A 15,205-nucleotide genomic window follows, 5' to 3' on the forward strand; every position below is an offset into this window, starting at 1 on the left:
ATAGATGCGTCTCTATCTAATGGGGAACCCCTGTGCGTGTGTGTGTGTTTGTCCCAGCCTCGCTCCTGCTATGGGCTTAATCACAATCACCTGAGAGAGTCGTTTGGGCAACCAGCTAATTTCAGGGACTTGATTGTGCAGCCGAGAGTCCAAGCCTGAGCAGACCAGGAATCCAGACAGCGAGAGTGAGGGAAAAAAAAGATCATTAAAAATAATCAGAACAAAAATTTTATACGCACGCTTACAGTAACGTGGGCTCAACCAAACACATTTTTAAGGAATAAACGAGCATTTGTTATTGAACACACACTCTGCTGATGACACATGAACAAGAAAAGCAACGTAAAGCGGCCTGGAAGATGAGTCACTCCATTAGTCTCTCCGTCTCTCATCTCGATCGTAATAAATTTATATCAACTGCAATACAGAAATGGAAAAAGCAGCGACTACACCGAGTCTGACCTTATGGTTGTTTTATTGTCTTGACAATCCCCCACGAAAAAAACGAAAAAAAAAAAGAAGAAGAAAAAAGAAGAAAAAAGAAATGCTTCCCGGTTTGAGTGAATTTCCTGTCGGCTGTGAAGGTTTCATCATTTGTTTTCCACGGGGGCCGCGGGAGAATCGGTGTGCTCGCAAATATGCGGCGATGGGAAGAGAAACGAGGCAGGCAAATATCTCATCTATTACTTGTTTTTGTTTTTACAAAGGCTTAAAAGCCTTAAGAGTGATCCAGAGTAAACTCGTCCATGATGCCTTTTCAGTTGCGGTGGGATTAAAGTAAACTGTATTTCCCTTCTGACGGGCGTGACACCGTGAGAGACGCTAAAATGTTTGAAGTGTTCAAAAACAACTGAAAACAGCAGTACGACTGTCATTAGCATTTCTGGGACTAATCACAATTTTCTGGTTGCATGTTCAGTGAGTGGTAAAGCATAGGTGGAAGGAGTTAAAGGAACCGTTTCCATTATTTTGCCTTTATGAGAGACTCTCCATTGTGTAACACAAAATAAAGTCTTCGCTCTTTCACGCCAACATTGGACAGCTGCCAACCTTGAATCATCCTTATTATTGGAGGCTTTACAAGTCGTCATTAATCTGAGGAGAACAGGAAGACGGAACAATTTCCTCTGCGCATCCAGACCTGAGAGCGAGGCTCGGTGCACTCCGCTTCCCAGCACTTGTTTTATTGAAGCCATTAAAACCAAAAAAAATAAACAATACATCACTTGTTGCCTCTGCTGGTAAATGTAGACAAGCGCAACGGTGTGACTGCGTGTGAGGAGTAAAGTTGTGGATTATGGCAGCAGACGTACTTTAAGTAGCATGTAAAATGAGAGAATCAGAATCCAATTTAGTTTAAATAGATTCCACAATAAGAAACATTAATTTTATGGCGATTGAAAGCAACTAAAGTAAATGAAATTGTGAGCTTTCCAGCTTTGAGATCAGTTTTTTTTTCCTGCAGCGTATTGTGTCCATCCAGCAAAATGCTCACTTGTTTTTTATCATTATAGGCTGAGTATACATTCCCCGAAAGAAACGCCCTGCTCTCAAAAGTAGCAGCACAATAAATGAAGACAAATGTAAGACAGGGGATTTCTGCAACATTGCTGTTGTTTTCACAGATATCTGTGTCTGTGTGTGTGTGTGTGTGTGTGTGTGTGTGTGTGTGTGTGTCAGTTTACCTCCACATAAAGAATGGGGAAGATGCCAATCTTGTCTCCCAGCATGCCTTCTGCCCAGTTCTCATCTACTCGCCTGATTACTGTCAGCACCTCATCCTGTAGAGAGAGAGAGAAAATGAATGAGTCCACAAACACACTTCACTTCAGGCTCACTGCGTTTTGCACAAACAAGGCAAAAGTCCTTACTTTTCAACAGCCGCGTGTCTTATCGAGACCGCCTTCTACAAATATATTAGATGAATGAAAGATTCTTTGTCAATGTGACAAGTGTTAATATTTTGACTGCAACTAAAAAATGTTAAATAACACAATCATACACTGATGTTCTTGGGTGTTGATGAAAATATAACTTTTCAATGCATTTCTCCATTATTTCTGTATTTCTGTACAGTCACCTAATAATCCTGTATCTACATATATTTTGTAGTATTTTGTGTTTATTGAAGTAGTGTGGAGATTTTTGTTTTAAGCTATCAAAACAGGTGACGTATTGTAGGAACTATCTAATATGGTATCAAGCAGTCACAGTTCATGGCCGAGCGTCAGAAGCCCACGTGTGTTTGCTCATTTCAAACCGATGCAGCTGTGATTTTGCTGATCAGACACACATCACAGACACGCAGCCAGATAATATTATTTCTACACTTAGTCAGGATGCACTTCCTTTAATTTTTCTATAAATGTCATTGGGTTTATCATCAAAACTGCCAATTTCTCATTCATACTTTCTTTGAATAGGTCACAAATTTCATATACATTAACATAGAATGCACGCACCAGGACAGGGAGATTGGGTGCACAAGTAGCTTAAACAGCAAAAAAATGATTCTGCCACTAAACAGCTCAAAATAAATTATAAATATGTATGCAAATGTATGTGGCTCTTTTTGGGTTGTTAGACAAACCATTCACAGAACAGCGATGTAGGGAAGTGCAGACACACTGGCTTCTTAAAGGAAATGATAATCTACAACACAAACACAGCTATGAATAATTAAGAGATAAACACTATGAAACCATGCCTCACAGTTGAGATGATCTCCTGTAAACTTGGACACACTCAACACACTCTTGACTCACAGCCCACGTGCCTCTGAATATAAAAATGTGGCTTTATGTGTCTTTTATCACCGTATTCTAATTGAAATATGAGATAGACTGAATAACATCCTTCACAGATGCCATTTCCGCGGCGAGGATAGATTAGCAGGCTTACGTGCTCGTCTAATGACTATATTGTGCCGATGATACAACACCGTACCTGATAAACATCAGGAAAATTTCATCCCATTGTTCACCTCGCGCACCCCGACAGATTTTATCAGGAAAATATTTTTCCCTCCGCCGCGGCTCTCCTCACATGAAGGTCTTGGCTAGACCATTATGGGATAGTGGTAATAATGCCAGTAAATGACTGTGTATTAGTCATACTGAGTAATTACCTCTCACACTGAGAAAACAATATCACACACACTGGTTCTGCATGACGACACACATATACACACCACGGGGGTAAGCCTCTCTGCTTGAGAGTTTGGCTTTGTGTAATCATCAATCATTAACCTGTTGATTAGTCTATTGCTAAAATGTCCAAAAAATGCGGCTCATTAGTGTCTCGTCATTATCTGTTTAGCCCGGTGCAAAGGGCAGCGGGTTTGAAACGGGGGCTATCTGCGTTCTGCATCTCCGCAATCAGTCCGCAGACACCTACACTGGAGAGAACAGCGCACTGTAATTTAATAATCTTCTTTCTGTGCAGACACACTCAACAGAGCCGAGACACAGCAGAGGTGTCGAGTGTTCAAGTCCCACCGCAAATGAGCTGGTGTAACAGCAGGAACAAAATGATAAGCTTTGAGGAATACCAAGAATACAAATGACTGTTTACGCGACCCAAAACCCAGACAGACACTCCTGGAGCGGCGAGCCACTTCCCTCCACAACAGCCTTTATCTGTTCAAACTCATTCATAATTTAGGCGATAATTCTGACAAATAGAGCTCGTCAATCCATCACATTACCTATCTCAAATATGACAAGGTTCTTCAAGATCAGCCGCATTAAGACGGGAAAACGTTTTCATACTTGTGTTCGGATTAGCTCTGAAAACAAAAAGAAGCCTCATCGATCTTAAAACAGTCAGTCGTGACGAATAAACCCAAAGTCCAAAACAGAAAGAGGCTATTAGTGGGAAGCAGCATGACGCTCTTCCATTTAGCATCCTGCAGATATAACATGTCCTTTTTTTTTTAACACTTCTTAGTTCACACTTTATCTCTCTTCTAAAAACACATTTCACTCCGTTAAGAACGGTGATGCATCACAAACACAAAGCTAACACACACGAGTTTCAAATATTTGGACACACAAATCTCACTCCCAACTTCATAACAAGGGCATTTTGGCCTCTAGACAGCAGTGGCTGACCTTCACTGCAGATTATATTTTTAGTATTACCTTCACATATCACCAGGGATGCCCCATGTGGTGAGGAAAACTTTTACACACAGGATTTTAAATTGAGTTTTGTCCCAGTTCTCACCTTGCAGAAAAGAAATATGAGCCCACTTAAAGATAATACAAAAAGAGGAACAGAATAGTAAATAAACTTTTTTTTTTTTTTAAATTGAGACTAAAATGGAATCCTGGCATAAAAATCTACTTCAGCCTCGTCCTCACAGACACCGGTGAGGGACAGAAGCTGGATGTTATCTGCACTTTAAACATCTCACATCAAACGTGTTGAGTTGCACTGATGAAAAAATCAGTTTGAAAATCAAAAGTTTAATGTCATACTAAGACATGTATAAGTTTCTGTAACAACAACGAAGAAAGAACAGCTTTCTCTGGAACACAGAAGGAATTACTGTTGGAACCTGTCAGTGAACCACAACACTTCTGCATGATTTGGCATATCAGTGGTATTACAGTACGATATGAATACAAATTTTAATGTACTGTATTTAAGATACAGTAACACCTCAGGCAGCAGTGGACTCCAGCTTAGGGAAGAAAGTTTGTTACTAAAAGTTTGCAGGTTCCTTCATGAAGGGAATAAAACATAAAAACCTGAGATAAACACCTCGGGTCTGATATAGAGAACCATCAACACACCTAACAGTACATGCACAGTCATGTGGAAGAGGATCTACTACTGAGATGCACAGTAACACTTTCGAAACATTTAGCATGTTTGTCTTTATGAGTCTGTAATATCGGCTGTTTGCTCCACACAGAGCAGAATATGCAACTCATACTAAGTGACTACTTTTTAAAGCACAATGTGATTTATGTCTGAAAATGTTTGCAGTGTATGATCTGTTTTTAATGTGTCTGAGAAGAAGGTGCAAATTGGCTCAGCTTGCAACAGAACTGCTGCTGCTGCTGTGGAGAGAAGCGTGTCCTCATCCGGGTCATGGACTTTATTATGAGATCATTTCTTCACTGAACGACTTCTTACATCTTGAAAACCTTACTGAACCTATTCCGTTGCTCCTCTTATTCTAGCTTTGAATTTTGGGACCAAGTTCAAAATCTAAAAATGAAACTACTCCAGGAGAAAGGCGTTTCCCAGATCCCTGAATTTATCCTGTTGCCAAAGAGTAATTCAAGATTACCTAGTCCTCACCCAAACTCTAAGAACCACTGATTTAAATTGTTGAATAAAAGAAACAGCAGCGCTCACATTTTATTTAAAAAGCATTTAGCTCCATCAAGCTGAGCGTGTTGCTTTTCACCCTGTTCAGAAATGCAGTGGTTTACATCCATAAAACAGAGGAGTCAGCACTAATAAATTATTACTGTCCTACAAAGAAACAACACGGTTTAACTCTCCAGATAAGTGTTTTTGGTACTCCAGTATTCAGAGTAGATCAATCCCATGAAACTCTCCGTTAAATCAAGTGCACAGCTTTTCTGTGTGTGTGAGAGAATGTGTGTGTGTGTGTGTGTGTGTATATACCTTGCTGAAGGCCAGACAGTCTTTATCCTGGTCTTTGTCTTTGACCTCAAAGTCGTACAACGCTTTGCCCTGAGGTGGCGTTTGGCTCAGGGGACGCAGCAGCTGGATGTAACTCGCAGGCAGGAAACCATGGCAACCGTTGAGTTCTCCGTGGTACCAGTTGTCGTCCACCTTGCGTCGCAGGATGATGATGTCTCCCTTGGAAAACTGGAGGTCGCCTGGCTCCTTGCCTTCGTAGGAATAGAGGGCTTTACCACACGGTAGCGCCGGGATATTCTGAAAACCACAAACACAGAGGAACATTTAACAATAACATTTATGACAATTATACACAATCCTCAACTGTTACCATGCTCAATGGTGCTCAAAGCTCTGTGAAGCACTTTTTTTTTTTTAAAAACGTTTTTGTTGATTTGTTCACAAAAAATAGTGAATGTTTTTCTCTTTGAGCCTCTGAATGAATAAATAAATCTATTATACACACTAAAACATCCCGTGCATAATTATGTGTCACAACAAATGCCAAAACTACAAAGAACTTGTGGATTAGAGCTTCCAAATGCCCTGCTGCTTTGAACATGTTTTTATCTTACTCCTTTCTCACTTGTAAAAATGATTTTCAGTAAGAAATGGGGGTCGCTCAGTCCTGTGGCCCCGTCTATTAGGGGCCAGTTGACAGGTGTACTCTTTCCCTGAGAATCCCGTCTAAAGTAGAATTAAATGCACTTTATGATCTCTGCAAGGGATTAAAAGCATTTCTGTCATGCTTTAATGCCAGAAAAGATGCAAGAGCACCACACAAAAGACAAAAGCTATTTTAACACATTCCTCCTGCTAACACCTCAACACAATACAACACAATACAACAGAAAAAAACACTTTATTAAGGGGGGAATTCTTAAAAGAAGTATGGCTTTGTGCCATGTTTGTAAATAGTCATTTTCAAGTCTGCTTTGTGACAAGAAAAGGCTGCATTGTTCTATATTGTGCAGAGCCTCATAGTGAATCGAGTGTCTCTGGTTCATGTCTTGTTGGGCTTCCCGTGAGGAGTTTGCATGATCCTCTGCATGCTGCTTATGCGGGGGATTCACCAGGTAGAACAGTTTCATTTTAAAGCCCAGAAATATGCATCTGAGATTAATTGGTCACTCTTACATGCTTGAATTTTAATGTTTTCTTTCCCTGTTGGGAAGAAAAATGATCCAATTTCAAATCCATCAGGGATTGACTCCACCGTCATCTGACCCTGAGCTGGTAAAAACAGTAAAGGGACTAAAAAATATCAGAGATTAGATAAGATTAGATAAGATTAATGGATGGAGGCTTCGTATTTGGTACAAGGTACAAATGAGGCAGTGATGACTACATGTATAAGAAAAAAGACAGGAGACAAACTCGCTGTATATGAACTCAAGACAGAAGCAAGTCAAATAAGCTGCAAACTGTTTTTCCCCCGGAGACAAATTCGTACAACTTGGACAATTGGATATGAGCTCCAAGGTTAGTTTCACTCCCCCGAGCCGTATGTGAGATATGACTGGTTATTAAAATGTTTGCCGGGTAATTGCCGCTCACACCTTGGGCCAAACATAGTAATTCTGGAAATGCCAGAACGGCATGAAGCACGACTCCCCGGAGTTTCATCAAAATCGGGTCTGCGGTGTCTCTTCTATCACGAGCTGTGGACAGGTCCGCACCGTCTCACTCGTCAGACTCTAAATATCGTGACGTCAGGTTTGTGTTCAACACAAACTGAACCTGAACAGCGACGGTCCGATGGCGTGATCAGACCCAGCAGGCTTGTCGAGCCTCGTTCTGGAGCTCCACGTGTTAAAACGGTGCCGTTATGCAGCAACAGTTCACACAGAGTCCACAATACATCATGAAGTATTCCTTCTATATGTGGCTCTGTGTATTTCAAATCCAGCATCTATTGTTGGGGAAAAAAAAATGTCTTTGAATTGAAACTGCGGACTGCTTCCAGCAAAATCTTGGCAAACAGTAACTAGGAGTCCTGGAAAGACGGATAGGACATCGTAAAACACACCAGGCAGAGTTTCTCAGATCAAACGTTGATGTGAGACTCAAAAATGATTTTTTTTCCTCCTAATAAAAAAAGCCCAAATTGAAAAGGTTATAAGACTTTTTTTTTTTTTTTTGCCCTGAAAGTCAGATAAAAACAGGACATTTCTACAGAACCACTGACATATCGTCATATTTACATTCGCCACCACACACACACACCAAAACAAACACCGCGGAGCTCAGCACACACTTAATACCCTGAACATGTTCTTCAGGGCGACTGGCACTGAAAGGGAGTTTATCTTAAAGAAGATCCAGGTAAACAAACAGCAATGTGTAACAGAAGATGGCATTGTTGAAAGAGAAACAACTTATTTTCTTTACACAAAGGCGAAAAAAAGACAACGGCACACTTGCGGATGCACGCAGCTTCTCCTTACACACTCACATACAGACCGATTCCCTCCAGACGCAACAAAGGGGGAGAACCGCCAGAGGCTTCGCCGTTTGACTGTACCCCGATCAGTGGTGACGCAAGGAGAGGAAATACATGCACAACAACAAAAATACATCACTAATGCTGCTCTTACTGTTCCTACTGATTTTACCAAGTTCTCCTTAAAGCTACGATGATAAAAATCTACATGAAAACCATCCAAACATGGATACAAAGACGTGAATCAAGTCTGCAGACGTCTGAACGCTACACGGAAGAACATGTCACTCCAGAATTAAAGGCAGGAAGCTGGTCAAGAGAGAAAGTGTTTCAATATCGAAGGAGCAAAACTAATAATAATAATTAAAAAAAAAGAAAACCAAGCAAAAAACAAGTAGCTCAAGTCTCATTTATTCTGAAAATAACCACATAAAAGTTCATTTGACACAACAGAAATCTGCTTGTTGCACTCTTCTGGGGTGCCTGTTGTTCAGGCTTCTGAGGAAGACGTTTCATTCAAAAACGATGGGTTAGCAGAGGGAACCGCATTTAATTGCCGCTTTTGAAATATGAGTCTCTTTTATTATGAATTCGCTTCTGTGGATTGTGCATTGTACAGTGATAGTAATAATTAATTGGGAGTGACTGTGACTGTTCTGTGCTGATTGTTTTGTTGAAAGACCAACACAACTCACCAGTGGCTGTTCTGAGGCTGCCGCTGCACACGTTCGTTCTGAATATGACGGAAGTGGGTTGTTCAGTTCTGCTCCTCTGTTCACTATTTCTCTGTCTATACCTCGATAACATTTCCTAATATATTCTCTTTCATCCCCTCTCTCTTTTGTACCCTTTCACCTCTCTCCACTCTCAGTCTCTCTTGGCCGGCTCGGCCGTGCTGCTGGAGGGCCTCATCGGGGAGCGTCTGTGTTTCTGCTTCATGTCTGGAGGAAGGAGGTGGCGGTGCGCTCTCCACTGTGGAGATCATCTAAAACTAGAGTCTGCTGAGTTTCTCCTCACGAAGCAGGAGGGTCGGGCTGCAGCAGGTACAAATCCTACATTTCACTGCAACACAGTCCAAACAATGAGCCAGATTTCTGTTGGGCTGTTGGAGCTGCTGCGGATCGGCATCGCAGTCCGGACCTCAGTTCTTACAAAACATCATCAATCACCGCCCACAGAGTGTTTCAGCTCAAAGGCTGCTTGTAACCCAGCAAAGATCAAATGGTTGGATAAGGTGTTGCTGACTTGTGTGGCCTTGAGTAAGTTTCCCAGGATGCCTTTCTCATCCAGGAGCAGCAAAGGTACAAGGAGCCAAAATGGTGATGGTTCATGTTTGCTGTCCAAGATCTACAATGACTGATAATATTTAGACTGAAAAAGTAGCCATGGACCTGCAACCGTGTATGGGACAAAGTGTAGAAAAAGAGCATACATAGAAGGATTAATTACTTTTAATCCCATTAGTTAAAACACATTCATTTAACAAGATAATATTTTCTCAGTGAGATCAGACGAGTATAACCTGCACTAATGTCAACAAAAATACTATTCAAGAGTTTGCATGGGGACATATAGTGGTTAGTGTATTCACTGGTGACTCATCATAGATTTAGCACTAGTTAATTAAAGAAGAGAATAAAAGAAAACACTTGTATGTCTCGAATTTGAGAGTAGATTTATACGACTTCAAACTTCAGCTCTCTTTGCTGCTTTACCTCTTACTGTGTTCTGGCTTGTTTCTTTGGCTCGACATGCCACTCCAGAGACCGTGCTTGTCGCTCTTCTTTTTGTCAGTAATTCTCCAGCTTGGCGGAAGCGCTTTAACTCATGTAATTTATGGTATAAATGTTCAGACAAGTTTACAAGCCGCTAGTCAGAATGAAAGAGACTCCGAGTCCCTATAAAAAAAAACAACAACCTCTAATAATTTGCCAGGAACGGGCAACATTAGTGTCACTCTTCTTTTAATGCTTAGTGAGTTTACTGTAGATACAGTTACATATTTTAAACGCTAATTGTAGGAACATTGCTGTGCATTTTTACTAAATTTTCAATTTAATCGCGGTGATAAATGTAACACTTATCTTAAAACAAGAATAAAACTAAAAAAGACAAAACACTTCTGATAAATACCACTCCAACATCAATTTCAGAGAGCAGATTTTAAGGTCTTGCTGTTAAATATATGTCTTGTAGCAGAGCAGAGAATAAAAGCTCTACATGCCAGTCCATTCAAGAAATTTGAAAGTGAAACAGTTCACACACACACACGCACACACATACACACACAAAAGGGCCTCTTTACTGCCCCTGTGGTGCAGTAATTACTGTTTGTGGATTTTTATAAAGGGCATAAGGTGTGTGTATGTGTGTGTGTGTGCGTGTGTGTGTGTATCCATCCCTTGAGGTCACAGAGTGAATGTGCCACCCTCCCCACTGACGGCTGCTGAGACTCCATCTGTCAAGTCTCTCACTGTGCGTCTTTTCTGCAGCCATTAGGTGAAGCGAGGCGGCTTGTCCAACATGGGACTGACTGCTCCATTCAGCCAGGCATACATGACTGATGCACGCACACACACACGCACGCACACACACACACCTGGACAAACATGCATTGTTAATGGATGGAGCTGTGATGAACAGTTACCCTGTAAGTGACCAATCATGTTAAGCTGAGAAAATCAATAATTAACACCCACCTTCTGCTTTGAATACCCGAGTCAACACACTCGAGTGTCTACTTGAATGCTGCTCATCAGCCTCTCTTACCCTCGCCGAGTCAATAACGCTTTATGTATTCTTTCGCTTGTCCTTTTTTTTTTTTAAATACAAACATAATACATACAAACAAAATGATGAATCACAATAAACACATTGACATGTACCAGACTTTCCCTCTCATTTATCACAACACACAGAATATAAACATGTATGAGCACTTTCATATCCAAACTGATGCTGAGCAAATTGGTTTACTACAACAGGAAAAACTGCATTTTTTTTTTTCTCCCTGATTTTTTTATTTAATTTTTTTGAGGCATAAAATACCGAAGCAAAAGTCAAGGGTTTGAGCAAAATTCTTTTTCCAGTATGCTGATAGTTACCACGAGAAGTTGTGAGGGTCTGCTGGGAACGTCTGGCGGAACCCTCTGTCAGCATGGCTTTCAACTCCCACCTCCGGGAGAGCTTCTCTCATGTCCCGAGGGAGGCTGGGGACATTGAGTCCGAGTGGACCATGTTCTCCACCTCCATTGTCGAAGCAGCTGCTCGGAGCTGTGGTCGTAAGGTCTCCGGTGCCTGTCGTGGCGGCAACCCCCGAACCCGGTGGTGGACACCGGAAGTAAGGGCTGCCGTCAAGCTGAAGAAGGAGTCCTATCGAGCCTTGCTGGCTCATGGGACTCCCGAAGCAGCTGACGGGTACCGGCAGGCCAAGCGAACTGCAGCCCGAGCAGTTGTGGAGGCAAAAACTCGGGTCTGGGAGGAGTTCGGGGAGGCCATGGAGGAGGACTATCGGTCGGCCTCGAAGAAATTCTGGCAAACCGTCCGGCGCCTCAGGAGGGGAAAGCAGGTCTCCGCCAACACTGTTTACAGTGGAGGTGGGGAGCTGCTGACCTCAACTGGGGATATTGTTGGACGGTGGAAGGAATACTTCGAGGACCTCCTCAATCCCGTCGCCACGTCTTCCGTGGAGGAAGCAGAGGCTGAGGTCTCAGAGGTGGACTCGTCCATCACCCAAGCTGAAGTCACTGAGGTGGTTGGCAAGCTCCTCGGTGGCAAGGCACCGGGGGTGGACGAGATTCGGCCTGAGTACCTTAAGTCTCTGGATGTGCAGGGACTGTCTTGGTTGACACGTCTCTGCAACATCGCGTGGCTGTCGGGGACGGTGCCTCTGGATTGGCAGACCGGGGTGGTGGTTCCCCTGTTTAAAAAGGGGGACCGGAGGGTGTGCTCCAACTATAGGGGGATTACACTCCTCAGCCTCCCCGGAAAAGTCTATTCCAGGGTACTGGAGAGGAGGATCCGACCGATAGTCGAACCTCGGATCCAGGAGGAACAATGCGGTTTTCGTCCTGGCCGTGGAACAGTGGACCAGCTCTATACCCTCCATAGGGTGCTCGAGGGTTCGTGGGAGTTTGCCCAACCAGTCCACATGTGTTTTGTGGATTTGGAGAAGGCATTCGACCGTGTCCCTCGTGGTGTCTTGTGGGGGGTGCTCCGGGAATACGGAGTCCGGGGCCCCTTGTTAAGGGCCGTCCGGTCTTTGTATGACCGGAGTAGGAGTCTGGTCCGCATTGCCGGCAGTAAGTCGGACCTGTTCCCGGTGCATGTTGGACTCCGGCAGGGCTGCCCTTTGTCACCGGTTCTGTTCATAATCTTCATGGACAGAATTTCTAGGTGCAGCCAGGGGCCGGAGGGGGTCCGGTTCGGGAACCACAGGATTTCATCTCTGCTTTTTGCAGATGATGTTGTCCTGTTGGCTTCATCGAACCCGGACCTACAGCATGCACTGGGGCGGTTCGCAGCCGAGTGTGAAGCGGCAGGGATGAGGATTAGCACCTCCAAATCCGAGGCCATGGTCCTCGACCGGAGGAAGGTGGCTTGCCCCCTCCAGGTTGGTGGAGAGACCCTAGCCCAAGTGGAGGAGTTCAAGTATCTTGGGGTCTTGTTCACGAGTGGGGGACGGATGGAGCGTGAGATTGACAGGCGGATCGGTGCAGCGGCTGCAGTGATGCGGTCGTTGTATCGGTCCGTCGTGGTGAAGAAGGAGCTGAGCCGAAAGGCGAAGCTCTCGATTTACCGGTCAATCTACGTTCCCACCCTCACCTATGGTCATGAGCTTTGGGTCATGACCGAAAGGACAAGATCCCGGATACAAGCGGCCGAAATGAGCTTCCTCCGTAGGGTGGCTGGGCGCTCCCTTAGAGATAGGGTGAGGAGCTCAGTCACCAGGGAGGAGCTCGGAGTAGAGCCGCTACTCCTCCACATCGAGAGGAACCAGCTGAGGTGGCTCGGACATCTGTTTAGGATGCCTCCTGGACGCCTCCCGAGGGAGGTGTTCCGGGCATGTCCCACTGGGAGGAGACCCCGGGGAAGACCCAGGACACGCTGGAGAGACTATGTCTCTCGGCTGGCCTGGGAACGCCTTGGGATCCTCCCAGAGGAGCTGGAGGAAGTGTCTGGGGACAGGGAAGTCTGGGCATCCCTGCTGAGACTGCTGCCCCCGCGACCCGGCCCCGGATAAGCGGTAGAAAATGGATGGATGGATGGATGGATAAAATACCGAAGCAAAAGTCAAGGGTTTGAGCAAAATTCTTTTTCCAGTATGCTGATAGTTACCACGAGAAGTGAAAATAAATGCAGAGAAGCTGAAGAAAAATAAGTTAAACATAATTTTACTTTAGAGTTAAAGAAAATATGTGAAATTATGAAAATCATGGGGTTTTATCTCCTTTGAGAAATAGAGTTGGGAGAAATGCAATGAAAGGAAAAAAAAAAGGTGTTACGGCTAACTTTTTGCACCATATTGTAAGTATTAATGTTCTTTTTAAATGCCACCTCAAACTGTGTACACAAACAAGCTGCAGCAACATTTTCCTGGTCTCTTGAGAGTTCTTCTTTAGCGTGGGACATAAACTATTGTGCTGCCTCAAACGTAATAATACAGCAGCGTGACACACCTTCAACACAGCGGCAGCCTCTTTAACACAAATAATTGTCGGCGTAGCTCGGCAAATGTTACTAGAAAGAGTTTAAGACGCCACCCAGAATCTTTATGCAGCGACTGCATGTCCCACAGGAGCCACACGATAAAGACAACAGATTTTTTTTAACCTAGTTTTGTTTGCCTCATAATGTCTTGGAGACGGTAATCCGAGGCGATACGAAGTGCGACTGTACCGAATGAAAGGTTAATTACATCACAACAAGCATCTGCTGCCGTGAACCGCGCCTCACAGAAATCATCTCCCAGGACTCAGACTCAGGAATTGTTGTATCTGAATAAATCTCGTTAATGAACATGACAAGTTGGAAGTCTCGTGAGAAATGTGTGGTCTCCATGCTGAGGTACCGGCCCCCCCTTTTCCTGGCCTCTTCCAACACACTTCAAATAAACACACAAACATGAGATCCATGGGTCACATTCATAAAAATTCAAAGATTCCACAAGCTGTAGAAATCGTGGACTCAACCTCTTTTAAGAGAAACTGCCAGCACACTCCACTATCACAATTAAAACAAACACACGAACACTGAAATTCTTATAAATGCACTTATGTATTTAAATCTATTCTGGGTTTTTTTTTTTCTTAAGGAACAATAGGGAACACTGCTACTTAAAAAAAAAAAAAGCTACGTTGTGAAGTGTGAAATAGAGGTGGATGTTGTGGCTGAGGTTATATTGAAGGAAATTGAGCTTTTATTGGTTGGTGGCCAATCCACTGGTGTGACCAATAAATGATTTTTTTTTTTTTTTGAGAGGCAAGAGACAACAGCAGCAGTGCCTCAGATACACAACTGTCTTTATGTTTTTTTCTTTTTTAATATATTCTGTGTATGGCCGTACACAATATTTAATCTGCCGCAACTGTACTTTGCTTCTTTGTATTCAGTCACTGCATATTTACCTCTGTCTGTCAAGGCAGCATTTAATATACAGAAGCTTTCTTAATGAAAAGACAGAGAAAGTAGGACAGCCGAGGTGGCTTTGATATCAAAACTGGGCCCATGAGGCAGTGGGAAAGTCCACCGAGCCGCCTCTGGAGAGGGCAGCAGTCATTCGAGCTCACTGCTCTTAACAAGCGTCTGACTTCTATAACTGGAAAGCGCCTCATGGCTGGTGTTGCTCCTCAGAGGGAAACAGATGCAGATCTGATGAGGGGAGAACACGGCGCAGTGAGCCACATCAAACGCTCGTTCCTCCAAAGTGAAGCTGTTGATTTTTTTTTTTTATTGGAGAAATTTGCTGATTTTATTGGCAATAATGCTTCGGCGTGTTCGATAGCTTCATTCACCAACACGTCCACCGTGTGAAGCCACACAGTGTTATTCCTACTGAAGCCTCTAAACGCAGGCAAACTGAAAGTGACATCTATTTGC

The 15,205-nt window shown here is 43.4% G+C and overlaps 1 protein-coding gene across 2 annotated transcripts in view; it reads right to left on the reverse strand.

The window, feature by feature from the left end:
• The window catches only part of LOC115403556 (E3 ubiquitin-protein ligase SH3RF3), an 83,336-nt gene that overhangs the window by 23,701 nt on the left and 44,430 nt on the right, over window positions 1-15,205 (reverse strand). For both annotated transcript variants that reach the window (XM_030112502.1, XM_030112501.1), the window contains exons 2-3: window positions 5,647-5,922; window positions 1,686-1,781 (exon numbers count right to left, since the gene is read on the reverse strand). In XM_030112502.1, the coding sequence (XP_029968362.1) occupies window positions 1,686-1,781; window positions 5,647-5,922 (372 nt within the window). The remainder of the gene's footprint in view (window positions 1-1,685; window positions 1,782-5,646; window positions 5,923-15,205) is intronic.

Source organism: Salarias fasciatus, chromosome 16, assembly GCF_902148845.1.
Source record: "Salarias fasciatus chromosome 16, fSalaFa1.1, whole genome shotgun sequence".
Classification (NCBI taxonomy): Eukaryota; Metazoa; Chordata; class Actinopteri; order Blenniiformes; family Blenniidae; genus Salarias; species Salarias fasciatus.